Below are 16,979 nucleotides of genomic sequence, written 5' to 3'. Positions count from 1 at the left end.
GTAATGACGGTAAATGATTACTATTACTTACAATTTAATAATCAGAAAGCATTTACAAAATATAAAAAAATCGTCTCCAGATAAATCATGCAAAACGACACAAAATTCTCGTGACAGTTTTACTTTCAGAAAAGAACCAAGCATTCTGCGCCACTAATGACATTTCATAACAAAGTGTGGAATAGCGAATTTAAGGTCAAAGTCGATTATGAATTACTGAAATCGTTTGAAGTCAATTTATATGAACTATTTCGGAAGAAAACTTGAAATTTTTGTAGAAAGCATAGTACCTAACGGGTTTCCGTTGACAATGGTTCGACAATGCGGATTCAACTAAAATAACATTTCATGTTCATCAAGAATATCTTGCATACTTGCAATAAAATCGCACGAAAAATAATGTACTATTTTCAAGTCTCTATTCATTCTAATTATAAGAAAGAATACAAAATGATTAGTATTATAGTTAAAAGAGTTCATATATACTTTTTAAAGGTAGATGGGTGCACCGGGTGTTTTGAAATCATAAACCCTTATCCTTTTCTGCTAATGATGAACAGCAAAACGTGAACAATACGACTGCATTTAACACAAAGAATTCAATGATAGTCAAAGGCATACACAACTATCTTAACACAGATGAGATAAAGACACATCCGTAGGATGTTGAAGATTTTAAAGTTTAATGGGGTTGTAGAAGTATAGAACTCATGCAGCGGATAGGCAGTGACATATATGAAATGTACACCTACCGCAATAGTATTCATCGCTGCCATCGGAACAGTCGTTGTATCCATTACATTGCCAGTATGATGGTATGCAGTTTCCATTGTAACATTGGAACTGCCAGCTTCCACAGTATTGGTAGCCTACAAACAAGAATATTACACAACTCTTTGTTTTCACGGCTACCCAAGTTGCTTATTATTATTCTAATGAGTAGCCGGGAGTCAACAATTCATTGTCTCGTAATCTATTTCTTCTTATCATTACATATCTGAGGAATATCAAATAGTATGATAATCTTATCAACCACAATCAAGGCCATGTATCATAACATTTTCCGTGGTATTTTCCGTGGGAAATTAACGGTATTGTAATGTAAGTTTTAAGAAACTCCCTTCTTACGAGAGCCGCAACCGAATGAATATCATATTATGTACTAACTAGACAAAACAGACTGTTTGATTTTTTGCTATTTTCCATAAGTCATTTTTATAGCTTTTCTACAATTTTACGCTGTGACGAAAAAAATAAATAAATTCTTTATATTCAGAAAAGAGTTTTGAAGGCCAATTTGTTCCTTCCATTTTTCATGTTTTCCATTCTGTCTTCGTATAATATTATTCGTACCTTTTCATGCGGTTGGTTTTCGTTTTATATTACATTGGTTTCTATGCCAAACAATAGCACCAATACTTTCACTGATAAATCAATATCTCTTATCTCATTCATTAAAATCCAATCTAAAGAACGTACATGTAAATGTGATATAGCGTGATATAACACGATATTACGTGTATCTACATACCTGGTGTTGTGTATCCCCCTGTAAAGAGAGAGAGAGAGAAAAAAAATGAATTACGAAATGCACAGTAATTAGTACATGGTTTTAAAACACAGATATTCATTGGCTGATCGTCATTTGTGATTACATTACAACGGACATGTGTATACAAACAGGGAACGAGAAGCAGTTATTTTCCTAAGCTTCTGTTCCAGTTCTCACTTAAAATTTACAAAGTAATAATGATAATGACAGAGCTACCAAGTCTCACGCATTCTGCGTGAGACTCAAGAATTTAGGGCCTGTCTCACGATCTCACGCAGGGCACCCATTTTTCTCACGCATCGGGTGAAGTCTGCAATTTGTGCCAAAAATAAGGAGTATAGCTCAAAGGATTCAAGTGATAGTTGCAATTGAAGGTATATTTCCCTTTTGTCTTTCAAAATTAGTAAAAAATAGTCACTTAAGTATGCACCAGATCGCATCATTAAGAGCTAAAAATTCAAAAAAGCTCCCTACCATGGGAGGGGTAACACCCTCCTCGTTCGCGCGCGCATGCGCGCGAGCGCCAAAACGCCGAGTCATGTAAAATCTCACTCATACAAGTTTTTTGAACTTGGCATCTCTGTAATGATAACTTAAAAAACACATGGAAAAGAAGTATCAATCTTGAAAAGCTCTTCGTTTCAAAGCAATATCTTAAAGGAATGTGTAAAGTATTGGTTGAGGTGAGGTTTGTGCTTTTAACTTTTTGCAAGATACCAAGAAACCACTTATAAAATAGTACAGAGCATATACCTTTAAAAGAGAAATTCAATGAGTTTATTTGATGAAAATCACATACAACAGCAAATGCAGCAACAAACAAAGTAAAGCAAAGCGATTGTAATAAAACTCGGGTCCCATCTTCTTATTAGGATTGCTCTGTTTGGGATTTCTCAGCCATGTCAAAAACCAATTTTCATCTAAAATGTTGAATTCCTCATGTAATTACATGCTCTTTCACATTTTATTAGAATTTTCTAATTATCTCACCAGGAAATGCTGGGGAATGGTGACATTACACGTCACTCTCATTTTAGTTTTTGGTATATAGCATTACTTTACAAAATTGCGTCTTGAAATGAACATATTTCTATGGGGGCAAAAAAAAAAATGCGCTATAAAAAGTGCCTCACACACATTAAACTGTGCCGTCCTCAATCCATTTTTCATTGTTTTCCCTCCAATAACGAAACATATCATAAAGATAACAACGTGACTACATAAACATAGGAGATAATTCAAATCAGAGATAAACATTTAGAACACTCCAAACTAACAATAAGATGCAAACAGCGATTGCCATTATTTTCCAGGCTCTTACAATTATCAGAGTCAGGAAAGTTTTTTTTATTTTTTTTTCCTTTTTTTTATTTTTCTTTTTTTTTAATGAGAGTAGATGTAACACATATTACATAGTATATGCTTTTATTTTATCTTTCGTAATGTATATCCCTAGGTATGATTCATCCTGAATTGTGGAATTCCTTGCTCACCATAACAAATGACGCCTGCATCCTCGCTATGACCGCAATTGTGCGAGCCAAATCCATTGTGCGGACACTGGTTGATGTCACTCTCGCTGCCAGAGCAATAGACATTGTCCATCCAGATCGGCCCGCTCCCCTGGCCGAAATATGCCGATTGAAGTGCCGAGGTGGCGCCGCTAAACCCGAGCATCCTGCAGATGACACTGGCGTCATTTATGTCCCAGGAATCATCGCATACTGTTCCCCACTGATAATCGACAAAAACTTCCACACGACCTTCGTTGTTGCTACTTCCACCGATCAAACGAACTGCATCCACACTTAGAGATGATCCTGTGAGAGTACAATTGGGGCATTCTCAAGTTTAAGAAACTGCCTTTCCGTTACTTCCTTATGTTTACGATTTATTCATTAAAGCGTATGGTCCTGAGTGATGCCGTTTGCTCGCTATTGCTAGTCGGCTGGGGCGAACTACATGGAGTCGGCATCTTTCTCCTGTTTTCTTGTCTGAGTAGGCAGGGGGACCACTTCACAGGGCACCTTGCTCTTTGCAGTGAATGAATGGAGTAGGATTTTTTATGTGCGTGAGTCGTGGCTATTTATACTATATAATAATTAACGCACAATGATACATCTATGACAAAAAGAGGACGGAATTTAAAGGATAGTTTTTGACTTGAGAGTTGCAGTCATTGTTTCTATATATACATATAATATACATGTATGTTGTAATTTGTGGATCACTAATTCAAGAAGCATGGACAGATAGCATCTGTGTGTGGAAAGGTACCCCGGAGTCACCGACTAATTCTACTACTAACCTTCTTTTCTCTTATTACTAGTATACAATATATGGAATATCATGCTGTAACACTGCATAAGACGTATCAAATATAATGTAAAGTTTATAATGTGACGACTTTTGACAGAAATAGAAACCCATTATCTCGCACAGTGTGGTTGGATCTTTTATATGTGATTACCCACTACCCCCATCCTCCCCAAGTATATGTATGTTAATACAAGGCAACCCTCTTACTCTGAAGAGGGCTACTACAATCATCGATTCCATAATATAAATGCCACAAAATCCAGTCTATCTTCATACCTGGTGTTGTGTATCCCCCTGTGAAGGTGACAAACAAGGGAATATGCAATTAGGACGTATTTGTTTTAAAGTTAGACACACATTGGCTTATAAATGTCATCGTGATATTTATAATAGACATAAGTATACAAATAAGATAGGAGAAATAGATGCTGTCGTATCATAAACCCTATTTGATGTCTGCTAATTATGAATCCAACTTGAATATAACGACAACATCAAACACAAAGAATTCAACAATAAACAAAGGCATGCCTAACAAATTGAAAACACATGATTTACAATAACATCAGCAGGCTTTTCAAGACCTTAAAGCTTCAGGAGGAGTGAAATGCGACACCTACCGCAATAGTATTCATCGCTGCCATCGGAACAGTCGTTGTATCCATTACATTGCCAATAATCTGGTATGCAGTTTCCATTGTAACACTGGAACTGCCAGCTTCCACAGTATTGATAACCTACAAACAAAAATATTACACGACTCTTTGTTTTCACGGATGCCCTAAGTTGCTTATTATTATTCTAAAAAGTAGCCGGGGTCAACAATTGATTTTCTAATAATCTATTTCTTCTTATCATTACATATCCGAGGAATATTAAATAGTATGATAATCTTGTCAACCAACATCAAGGCGAGGTGTCATAGTATGAATACGTTATGTCACTATTTGAAACAATTTGATTGGATGAAAGAAAGAGAAAGAAGTTTTAGAGGGAGACAAATTGAAAAAACAAATTACATCTCAATGTGATTGGATCTCAGCATAATGTGACATAGCCCCTTTCAAGCAAAATTACAGAAGATAAACCTCTAATCCTCAAATGAGGTTGAATTGTAAATTCTATATAATAGTTGCTACGGAAATCGTCATACCTTGTGTTGTGTATCCCCCTGTAAAGATGATGAAGACGGATCACGGAAGCAAAGTAGTTGGTACATGGTTTTGGAACTTACAAAACATTTGCTGATAATGGTCATCGTTGAAAAAAAAAAACTATGTGCAAACAACACTTAGACAAGTAATGACGGTAAATGATTACTATTACTTACAATTTATTAATCAGAAAGCATTTACAAAAAATAACAAATCGTCTCCAGATAAACCATGCAACACGAAATTCTCGTGGCAGTTTTACTTTCAGAAAAGAACCAAGCAATCTGCGCAACTTATGACATTTCATAACAAAGTGTGGAATAGTGAATTTAACCCTATAAAGCCCAAGCTATTTTGACCCCTTCCAGGCCCAAGGGGGGGGGGGCACATTGTGCCCCCCCCCCCTATATAACTTCTTTATTATATGATGTATGACCGTCATATTTTGTACATGGGTAGAGCAACTCATACTCTACATGACCCAACATTGGAAATTTCTCAAGGTCATCCACTGACGGCGCTATTTACCAAAATATACAGAAATACATAGGAAATACGCTAAAATCATGTTTTTTCTTTTTATTTCTTTATCCTCAGTATATATGTTTCTATTTCATATCAATCATTTTCATATTTACCAAAGAGGAAAAGCAAGTCAACCTTCACTATTTGTTATGGTTGAAATTTCTCAAGGTCAACACGTGGGGGCGCTACTCGTTACAATATAAAGAAATATATGAAACCTATGATGTATTGCTTAAAATGGGTACATATATTGGTATCACATTTCATATTTCCAAAATATTGAAATTTTGAGTTTGCAGATTGATATTATGATAAAAAATGATATTACAGGCAAAGTTTGTGTCAAGATAACACAAAATAAAAGTGTAGTCTTTGGAAAATGCTGTATTTTCAATTATTTCTATTATATCTATTGTTTGACGCCTATGTCATATAAAAAATAGAGGAAATAATAAGAAGACCATTTCAGGGTAATTCACAACCATAATTACTTCATATTTTAGTCCTTCAGCAAATTACAGCCAAGAAAACCCCATTTCACCCATTATTATATTGTTAAGTGAAATTGGAACAGAAAATCATTCAAAATCTGACTGACATGGTTGTCAGTTTACGGTTGCCATGGCAACCAGCAATATCGGACATAGCTAAATTATATATCAAAATGTTCACAATAAGATTTTAGGAAAGGTCACCAAATTTGGTTGAAATCGAGTAAAGTGTATAGGAGTGGCAAACGAAAATATGGTAGGGGGGCACAATGTGCCCCCCCCCCTTGGGCTTTATAGGGTTAAGGTCAAAGTGGATTATGAATTACTGAAATCGTTTGAAGTCAATTTATATCAACTATTTCGGGAGAAAACTTGACATTTTTGTAGAAAGCATAGTACCTATCGTGTTTCCGTTGGCAATGGTTCGACAATGCGGATTCAACTGCAATCACATTTCATGTTCGTCAAGAACATCTTTCATACTTTCAATAAAACCGCAAGAAAAATAATGTACCATTTTAAGTCTCTATTTATTGTTATTACAAGAAAGAACACAAATTAGCATTTATAGTCATAAGAGTACATAGATACTTTTTTAAAGGCAGATTGGTGCACTGGGTGTTTTGAAATCATAAACCCTTATCTTTTTCTGTAAATGATGAACAGTAAAACGTGAACATAACGACTGCGTTTAACGCAAAGAATTTAATAACAGTCAAATGCATGCAAAATCATCTGAAAACATGTTAATTAAAGACACATCTGAGGGATGTTCAAGATTTTAAAGTTTAACGGGGTTGTAGAAGTATAGAACTCATGGAGCGGATAGGCTGGTGTCACGTGAACATAACGGCTGCCTTTAACGCAAACAAATTCAGTGATAGTCAAAGGTATGCAAATCATCGTTAAACAGATGGGACTTAAAGACACATCTGTAGGATGTTGAAGATTTTAAAGTTTAATGGGGTCGTAGAAGTATAGAACTCATGCAGCGGATAGGCTGGTGACATATATGAAATGTACACCTACCGCAATAGTATTCATCGCTGCCATCGGAACAGTCGTTGTATCCATTACATTGCCAGTATGATGGTATGCAGTTTCCATTGTAACATTGGAACTGCCAGCTTCCACAGTATTGGTAGCCTACAAACAAGAATATTACACGACTCTTTGTTTTCACGGCTGCCCTTAGTTGCTTATTATTGTTCCAAAAAGTAGCCCGGGGTCAACAAATGATTTTCTAACAATCTATTCCTTCTTGCCATTACATATCCGAGGAATATTAAATAGCATGATAATCTTATCAACCAACATCAAGCCGAGGTATCATAGCATGAATACGTTAGGTCACTATTTGAAACAATGTGATTGCATGAAAGCAAAAACGAGAATGAAGTTTTAGAGGGAGGCAAATTGAAAAAAAAAAAATCACGTCTTAATGTGATTGGATCGTAACATAATGTGACAAAACCCCTTTCAACAAAAATACAGACGACAAGCCTCTAATCCTCATATGAGGTTGAATTGTAAATTCTATAGTTGCTACGGAAATCCTCATACCTTGTGTTGTGTATCCCCCTGTAGAGATGATGAAGAAGGATTACAGAAAACAGAATAGTTGGTACATGGTTTTGGAACTTATAAGACATTTCGCTGATAATGGTTATCGTTGAAAAAAAGACATGTGCACAACACTTAGACAAGTAATGACGACCAACGTTTATACAATTTAATAATCGCCAAAAAAAAAAAACAACGACAACAACAAAGCATCTCCAGAAAAACCATGCAGAACGACACAATATTCTCGTGGCAGTTCTACTTTCAGAAAACAGCCAAGCAATCTGCGCCACTTATGACATTTCACAACAAAGTGTGGAATAGCGAATTGAAGGTCAAAGTGAATTATGAATTACTGAAATCGTTTGAAGTCAATTTATTTGAACTATTTCGGAAGATAACTTGATTTTTCTGTAGAAAGTATAGTACCTAATGGGGTTCCGTTGGCAATGGCTCGACAATGCGGATTTAACTACAATCACATTTCATGTTCATTAAGAACATCTTACATACATCTTGCATAAAACTGCACGAAAAATAATGTACTTTTTAAGTCTCTATTTATTCAAATTACAAGAAAGAATAAAAGTCAGTATCTATAGTCAAAAGAGTACATAGATATTTTTATAAGGCAGATTGGTGCACTGGGAGTTTTGAAATCATAAACCCTTATCTTTTTCTGCTAATGATGAACAGCAAAACGTGAACATAACGACTGCGTTTAACGCAAAGAATTTAATAATAGTCAAATGCATGCAAAATCATCTGAAAACATGTTAATTAAAGACACATCTGAGGGATGTTCAAGATTTTAAAGTTTAACGGGGTTGTAGAAGTATAGAACTCATGGAGCGGATAGGCTGGTGTCACGTATGAAATGCGACACCTACCGCAATAGTATTCATCGCTGCCATCGGAACAGTCGCTATCTCCATCACATTGCCAATAATCTGGTATGCAGTTTCCATTGTAACACTGGAACTGCCAGCTTCCACAGTATTGATAACCTACAAACAAAAACATCACATTCTTTTGAAGTTGTTTTTATAAATGTTCTAAAACTAGTTTTTCTTCCTTACATCAGAAGGAGAGAGTTTTGCCGGACAGATGAGAAAAAATGGGAATCGTTTCCTACTTGATTTAATTATGACTTTACATGATTATGCAGTAGTGAGCTGACACCAAGATGGTCAAGAGGTATAGGCCTATTAATACCAAAATGTGGCATAAGATAATGCACATAAACGTGAAAATGGACTTGCAGCTGAGGAACACAATGTTTATTAACATGAGTGTATTTAATACAAGTTTTACTTCAGTTCAATTCCAGAAACAGATTACAGAATGCAAGGTTACTGTTATTCCATATCTGTTGTCTACAGGGGTCACGAAGAGAATCCTTGAAATCCTTACGGGCATTACTAACCTTTTTTTTGGGGGGGAGGGGGGCGGTGGGGAGGGGTAAATGAAAGAGGAAAATCAATCAACATTCCCTAAGTCTTTATAATGAACCAGATGGTCACAAACTTATAGGGCTTTAATTTCAGAGGCATGTGTTTTTTTCCCTAATATTCTCTTGTTATCCTATCATACATTGTACATCATAAAATAGTATAATATGACAGGTACTATGCAGCTTCGTAATAGTATGAAGCTGCATGATACGTACATGTATATATATATATATATATATATATATATATATATATATATATGTATATATATATAATTATACACATAATTCATTATGATGTAATAATTTCTGACATTAATCATTCAGCACAGTGTGGTGGAATATTTGATGTGACTTACCGCCCCCCCCCCCACACACACACACAAATAAGCAATCCATGAAATTCTGAATGGGGGTGAAATCATCAATTCCATACATTTTACGAAATTCAGTGTATCATCATACCTTGTGTTGTGTATCCCCCTGCAGAGATAATGAAGAAGAAGTTCAGCAATACAGAAATAGTGCATACTTCTTTTTTACTTTGTTAACATTGCCTAATTCAAGTCTTGGTTATAGATATTCACCGTAGACAAATCTCTACATTGTTTACAAACGAGAAGCACGTGTTGTCTTAAGCCTGCGTTGAAACACTTAACCAAACTAAGAAAAATAGAGACGGTCAATGGTTACTACATTCAGCTTACAGCTCAATAATAATCCCAAATTACAAAAGCAATACAAAACTCCATGATTAGAATTCAGATAACCCATTCAAAATGCCACACTCGTACACGGAAGGGTACACAGTCGCAATTGAACAACCTAACATTAGTGGCACGTGCTACATTTAATAGGAAAGTGCGGAACTTTGCACTTAAAATCAAAGTGAATTGTAGAATTAAAATCTGTTAAGAGCAATTCATTTAAACAATTTCTGATAATAACTTGAAATGTTCGTAGTGTTTAGAACCGAACTGTTTTCCATATGCCATGACCCGACTGTGTGGATGGAAGAGAAATTACATTTCATGTTCATTAAGAATACTAAACAGGAAGAACGATAATTTTGAAGACTATTATTCTTAGGTATGTTATCATACAAAGACTATCATATCTTCTGCGTGCAGAAATATCATTCTTTATCGAATCCAAACAAAATTCGGTTTAAGATTTCATGCGCACAATCACATTTTGACACTTTAAAATAAATCTTGCCTATAGACTGCATAGATTAAAAAGGCTAATGTCCCGAGTTAATTTGAGTGACTAACGTCTTTTGTTCTCAACTTTTATCCCTTTGTTTGTTTGTTTGTTTGTTTGTTCATTTTTCCATCTGAGAAGATGGCTGGATAGCCCATATCCAGCTATAAGCTGGTCTTCCATGGGGTCCAGTTGGATGTGAGGCGGGACAACTTCACCGGGTTAAACACCCTGCTCTTTGCGATGAATGAATGAAGCGGGATCTTTCACGTGCATGTTGCGACTCTCTCGCACACGGGACCTCCATTTTATGTCCTATCCGAAGGACAGATGATAACACACAACATTCCTCTGTTAGACTCGGGTATCAAACCCGGGTCGCTTGGGTCGAGGTAGACGGGGTACCGACTGAGCCAACTCACCCACCGCTATGACAGCCCTAACTGTTCGCAGCTACGAACGTCACTTAAAGTAACGTGAAAACGTAGCGCTGGGACTTCTTTCCTCTTTCTTAGGGCGAAATGGGGGAGAAACTCTTAATTCTTTGCAATTTGAAAATGAATGTCATTACGACTCGAGCAGAATGTGCATCGCATTAGAATTTGATTTAGTTTTTAGAAGTTCGAATTTCAAGTATAGGTACAATCTAAAATGCATTCTATGATTCTACCTTCGACTAGTCGTTCCAACCTTGACAGTAAGCACTGAAAAATTGGTACATTTTACCTTGTTGGCAGTATCCCGGGGAAATTGAAATGTCGTCTATGGCGATATCACCTGTGAAGCTACTCCCACGTACACCTTCCATGGTAATGTAGAATGACCGGTAGTAGTTGTAAATACTGATCTGGATTAATATATAATATATGACGACGTGTTTGAAGCTTTTCGACACAGTAGGTTGATGTCCTGCATTTTTAACATGCACCGCATTTTTAACATGCACTGTGAGCTTGTTGACTTTCAGCCCTTTTCACTGGTCCAGTTTCTCTACTTTCCAAATCCATTAGCATGGAATGGTTTTTTAATGTGTCTCCAATCAAAGGTTTCTCATTGGATTCTGCTTTATTTAGCACCTTTTGAATCAAAACCTATTATGAATTGCCTGGTTTTGCACACAGGAATCTAAATACTTTGGAGATTTTACAGTAATTGGCTCCTAAAAATGAATACATTTCTGTAAAAGAAAAAAAAAAGAAGTCTATGTATATAAATAATACATGTAGGCCCTATATATATATATATATATATATATACATGTATGTGTGTGTGTGTGCGTGCGTGAACGTGTGTGTGTCTGGATGTGTACATTTGCGTTCAAAAACTAAAATGTGTAATTCCATTTTTTGATCCTCAGTGTCTTGCGAGTGCCACATAGATGGTTTCTTTCAGGTTATGTTTTCTTCTACGGCTCATTTTCTTTTCAAACATATAGTAGAAATATGAATGAAATATGTATGGAAATAGGTCTCACTGAATCACCTGCGTTTGGCTCCAATAGTTTCCCCTTTCTCCACTGACTGAGTATAAAATGTCCGTCGCATTTGGTGACCTTGACTCAGACTTGTAGACATTTAGTGTGTTGATTGTGCTACCGTACATATGAGACCAAAATGTCAGGCACGAGTAGCCGTTTCCATTGTAGGCGGGGCTCCATAGGCGTGCAACATATCCGTCATAACCTGAAGAGGTCTCTATATACATATAATATCCAGCTGCAAGTAAAAGGGTGAGCAGGTCACAAGCTGTAAATACATGTTGATGTTATAAAGGTTAAGAATTAAAGGCACAGTAAATTTACAGCGATGCCCCCTATTCTAATCAGCATTTTCTTGTACATGATAATTTTTTTTTCCTTGTTGTGCATCAAACGCTACTTGCTACACATTTTCTCACCATTTCAGAGAGAACTTTTGTAGCAAGCATAGTTTGAGGTTGAAATTCTGCTCCTTTAGAGAAATATGTCACTATCTCTCTTTTGTCAAATTCATTTATGGTTCAATACTTTAACCCTAAAAGGGCCGGGCTTTTTGGCTATGCTCAGACCGGGGGGGGGGGGGATGGATTCCGCCCCCCCCCCCCTCCCCCCCCCCCCACGAGATCTCGGCCATCGGTGGAGCGACCGCGATGAAATTTTGCATGCGTGAGACCCACGTCATAATCTACGAGATTAAGTCATAAGATTTTTTGAAACAGTCAATTTCTAATTTTAGTTAATTAGTTATGCAAATTAAGCTCAAGATCATATTCTAGCCTAATCAAAAGCATTGAGAGTCTAAATTTTGACCTGTAAATCTGTTTTAGCATATTCAACAATTCTACATCACAAAAACTTCCAAGATTTCTTATTTTCTACCATAATTAGCACAAAATTAATCAATGAAAGTGATTAATTGTAAAAATAGTCAGGTTTTTACGACTTTCATGACAGAGCACTGTTTTCCATAGGAAATGTACACACAATAACAAAATTGTGCCCGTTTGGGGGCGACATTCCATGACAAAAATGGGTGTGGCTTCGCAATGCGCGGACGTTGCAAATTTGTCTCAAACGTTGCGCTAGACTTGAACAAACAAAGTCAAGAAGCCTCGCGACGAGGCCTTCTCGCGTTACAGAATTATAGCGCGAAACATCGATGGGGGGGGGGGGGGGCGAACACAATGAATACAATTCCTGACGAGATCATGAATGTTGGGATCGAAATGTCGTAAATATTTATTGATGTTGTGTAATATACGAAAGGTTATCACAATTTGCCACAAAAAAAAAAATCAAAAAAAATCAACGTTTTTGTGCCATGGTCAGTAAGGAGTGATTTATCATAAAGGTGTTTTCCATAATTTCAAGGTAGAATGTGATCGCAAAACAGGTTCCATTCTTTTTTCATTCATTTCATTTATTTTATCAATTGCATTGCATTTCAATCCTTGTCAGTGTATTTGTAACCTTCGCAAAAATGACGAAAATGATAAGTAACAGTGGGGTATTATTGGAAAGTTTGTTGTTGTTGTTGTTGTTGTTATTGTTGTTGTTTTGGGGGTCTTGAGTATGTACTCGAGAATAAACAAAAATAAATTGAAAATGAAGCTTTACTAGTTTCGCGATCAAGCTCTTCAAATTTTACTGTTCGTAAGATGATAATAACAAAAATGATAATAACACATATGAATGGGCATAGAGAAGTTCATCTACGGCAATGACAAATCTCATTCAAAGAAAAAGAAGCATCATCAAATTACGATGAAAATGTTAAAGGCATAATTTACCATTTGCAGATGAAACAAAAGCCCAGCGTTAGTGCTTCAAAATAGTTCTTAAATGTGAGTTAGGGATAAAAACAACCAATGTACTCTCTAAAAAAAAGAGTGAATTTAGAGTGAAATTGGAGTGAATTTTGAGTGAAAATGCTCATTTTCACTCATTTTGGAGTGACCTCAGGGATCACTCGAAGATTTAGGAGTGATCCCTGAGGTCATTCCAAAACGAGTGAAAATGAACATTTTCACTCAAAATTCACTTCAATTTCACTCTAAATTCACTTTTTTTTTGTATTCACTCCTTTAAGAGTGAAATTTTCACTCGATTTTTTTTAGAGAGTAACAATTTGAACCAGCATAAATATACGAAATGTGAACAATAGTTATAATAAAAAAAAAAAAAAATCCGTACTAAACCTTTTGCAGTTACGGTTTAATAAGAAAAATAGCGATATCTCCTCATGTTTTAGGCTTTATTGAAAAAAAAAAAAGAAGATATGTATATATATATATATATATATATATATATATATATATGGTACGGTGTTTTTTGATACAATTGACGTAGAAATATGCATCAGATGTGATACCTTGAACATTTTTAAAATCACTGGTCCCAAAAGTAATCAGGACAATCAAACCTACATAAAGGCAAGACCGAACTGCTTACAATAGGTTCCGTATGTATGGTCCACTGACGGTCCAGTATTTGAAGACGGGGTACTTCCGCTTCTCCGGGTCCAGTCAAAATTGTCACCGTAATATGCCTGCTGCCATCCACAGAGACCGGATTCAAAGTCACAGTCAAATTCTCCGGGATCTGGTTCAGGATAATTATGATTAAAAAATGAAAAAAATAAAATAAAAACTTGTATTGGAGATACTATTTACATCTATATCAGCATAATATGTTCAGAGTTTGCTTGCTGAACTTTGTGTCATCGTGTTGCATGTCACGTTGCGTATTAGCAACACACGAGTGCTGTAGCAATTGCTTTGGGGTCATCCTACGAGACCTACACTAACATGACTAAGGAGTCACACAGCCCATGAGTTCAACATTGAAAAAAAAAAAGCGTCCATGAGTCATACAGCCCACGAGTCATTCGGAAAATGACTTCGACACTAGGCAATTAAGGCCCATAACTCATAGGCTGTATGACTAGTGTGTTGTATGAGTCGTGGGTATCTGTCTCGTGACGTGTAACCTTCGCATTTATGCAATTACGGATTCGATCTCTTCTTCCGTCAGTGAAGCTCACAGGAAAATGACGAAAAATTCATTCGTGTTCAAAGTGCTTTTAAAATTAAGACTTCAGTCGGTTTCAAATTTGAATTACCATTCTAAATTAGGTAAAATTTGTGGGGTGGAGGTGAGGCGATCTTTACTCTTATAAGGCTAGCTGCGCTAGCTTAATCGGTAAGTTACATTCTATTAGTATTAGTACTTTTTGCATTCTCTGTCAGTCTGTGGCATTAATCGCAGCTAAAGTTATCCATAAAAACTTTAATTCAAGGACAAGATAAGTGTGCAAGTTTGCTACTGGGAAATGACAGACAGGCCTTATAATTGTCAAGACTTTCACGCCAATTTCGAGGCAAAAACGTTTTTGATTTCAGTGTGTAATACTTCCAAGTTGTAAGAGGTACATGCGATCTTTACGGAGAAAATCATTAATCATGTAGACATGAACATGTTGTTAATCCTGTCTGGTTATGTATATTTTATTTTATCATGTCATATTTATAATAATGGTTTCTTGTACATTCTGTTGGAAAAAAAAAGTGAAAATAAAGTTTGAATTTGAATTTGAATTGAACATACTGATGTTGCCTGAAAGATACTACATGTAGTATTGCATGAATAATCGCTCTTGAAATTCAAAAGGTTAAGAATCATAATCTTGCTACACCGTAACTCATATAATTATGGTCATCAACTCTGCTAACGTATTCGACCCGGAATGAAACGATTTAGTATTGATTATAAACCAAACCAAAATAATCTGCATGGTGTTAAGTATCAATAATTGTCAAGAATTAGTTTTCATTTCACACTGTAGTATTCAAATCAAAGCTTAGGAAATCGTAGGCACATTACAGTACATTGTCGCATGTTGCTATTATACGCTGACGATTTTGAATCATCTTACCTTGTGTGGTCTGATACCAACTGCTCGTTGAATAATCTACGAAAAGAATAAGAAACGAGACAAATTGAATCCCGAGACCCTCTCCATGACACAGTTCATAATAGGGCAATGAATTTAGTAGCAATTAAGCACCCGATGTACTTCTTCCTTAGGTACTGTCTCTGAAACACTAATAATGGGACGCCCAAGTCAATTTTCTAAACAATTACGAATAAGACAAGATTTATAGACACACAAACTTCAGAATTAAACGACAGCAAGGAAAAAAACAAGAAAGCAGCAGACAAAAAATATTAAATGTATTTAGTAGGCCAATAATGTTATATACTGAAATGTAAACTTTATATTCGTTTATGTAAGTATGTATATAGATATCAAATGTTTTTAAAAGTTTAAATAAACCAGAATAGGACGGAAAAGAACACAGTTAATTGAGTTTATATTTAACAGTATAAGGAAATTGATACATACCGCAGTTGTATTCATCGCTGCCATCCCCGCAGTTGGAGTATCCATTGCATCGATAATAGTCTGATATACATGACCCATCGTAACATTGGAACTGCCAACTATAACAGGACTGATATCCTATGAAAAGAAACACCATTAAAACTTTCAAAACTGAATCTCCTTATCATTGATATAAAAATCAAAGGAGAACTATATCTCATGTTATTGTAGCATACATCAGTCGAAATGCAACATCCAATTCTAATACACAGAACAAAAAAACAAAAAAAAAGGAATGAACGCGTTTCCTTCTTTACATTATTTATCCAAAAAAGACTTGAATTCGCTTTTAAATGTGGTTGAGTATAAAGCATTAACGCCGCACCGCAAACGGATATAATTTCGCCAGCAGTCAAAGATAATCAGCATGTTCTTTCAGAAAACATCAACTTGACAGTGTGTGTTGAATATACCATTTAAAGAAAGTTCTGAAACGATTCTCGTTGTCTCCAAAATGGTTCTCATCATAATGTTCCCGCATATTGGTTCCGCTGAGAACCAGTAAATGGTATCAAATCGAAATGGTTTTGTTCTTCACCATTCGCTTGTATTCGACCCAGTCCCCGAGTGTTATTTGTGATTTTGAGTGCAGTCAAAAATTATCTTGGTTCCACGTTCATTTTTCCTCCTGTTGTGGTATTAATGCCAGATGTAAAAATTATCAAAAATTTGTTCTGCAGAATGTTAACTGAAAAGTATCACAACAGTATGTAACTTAACACAATGTGATGCAATATGTCATTGTTAAGTTTCAGAATAAAAATAAAAACAGAAACAAAAAAAAGAAAGACTCTAATT

At 35.8% G+C, this 16,979-nt stretch overlaps 1 protein-coding gene across 1 annotated transcript in view; it reads right to left on the bottom strand.

Moving 5' to 3' along the window:
• Window positions 1-16,979, bottom strand: part of LOC140243580 (MAM and LDL-receptor class A domain-containing protein 1-like) — a 95,541-nt gene that overhangs the window by 58,801 nt on the left and 19,761 nt on the right. Inside the window, exons 20-26 of the mRNA XM_072323247.1 lie at window positions 16,143-16,259; window positions 15,672-15,707; window positions 14,189-14,338; window positions 11,743-11,975; window positions 10,987-11,107; window positions 9,523-9,540; window positions 4,492-4,608 (exon numbers count right to left, since the gene is read on the bottom strand). Of these exons, the coding sequence (XP_072179348.1) occupies window positions 4,492-4,608; window positions 9,523-9,540; window positions 10,987-11,107; window positions 11,743-11,975; window positions 14,189-14,338; window positions 15,672-15,707; window positions 16,143-16,259 (792 nt within the window). The remainder of the gene's footprint in view (window positions 1-4,491; window positions 4,609-9,522; window positions 9,541-10,986; window positions 11,108-11,742; window positions 11,976-14,188; window positions 14,339-15,671; window positions 15,708-16,142; window positions 16,260-16,979) is intronic.

Source organism: Diadema setosum, chromosome 20, assembly GCF_964275005.1.
Source record: "Diadema setosum chromosome 20, eeDiaSeto1, whole genome shotgun sequence".
In the NCBI taxonomy this organism is placed as follows: Eukaryota; Metazoa; Echinodermata; class Echinoidea; order Diadematoida; family Diadematidae; genus Diadema; species Diadema setosum.
Note: the sequence above shows the minus strand (reverse complement) of the source record. Positions and strands in the feature narration are given on the sequence as shown.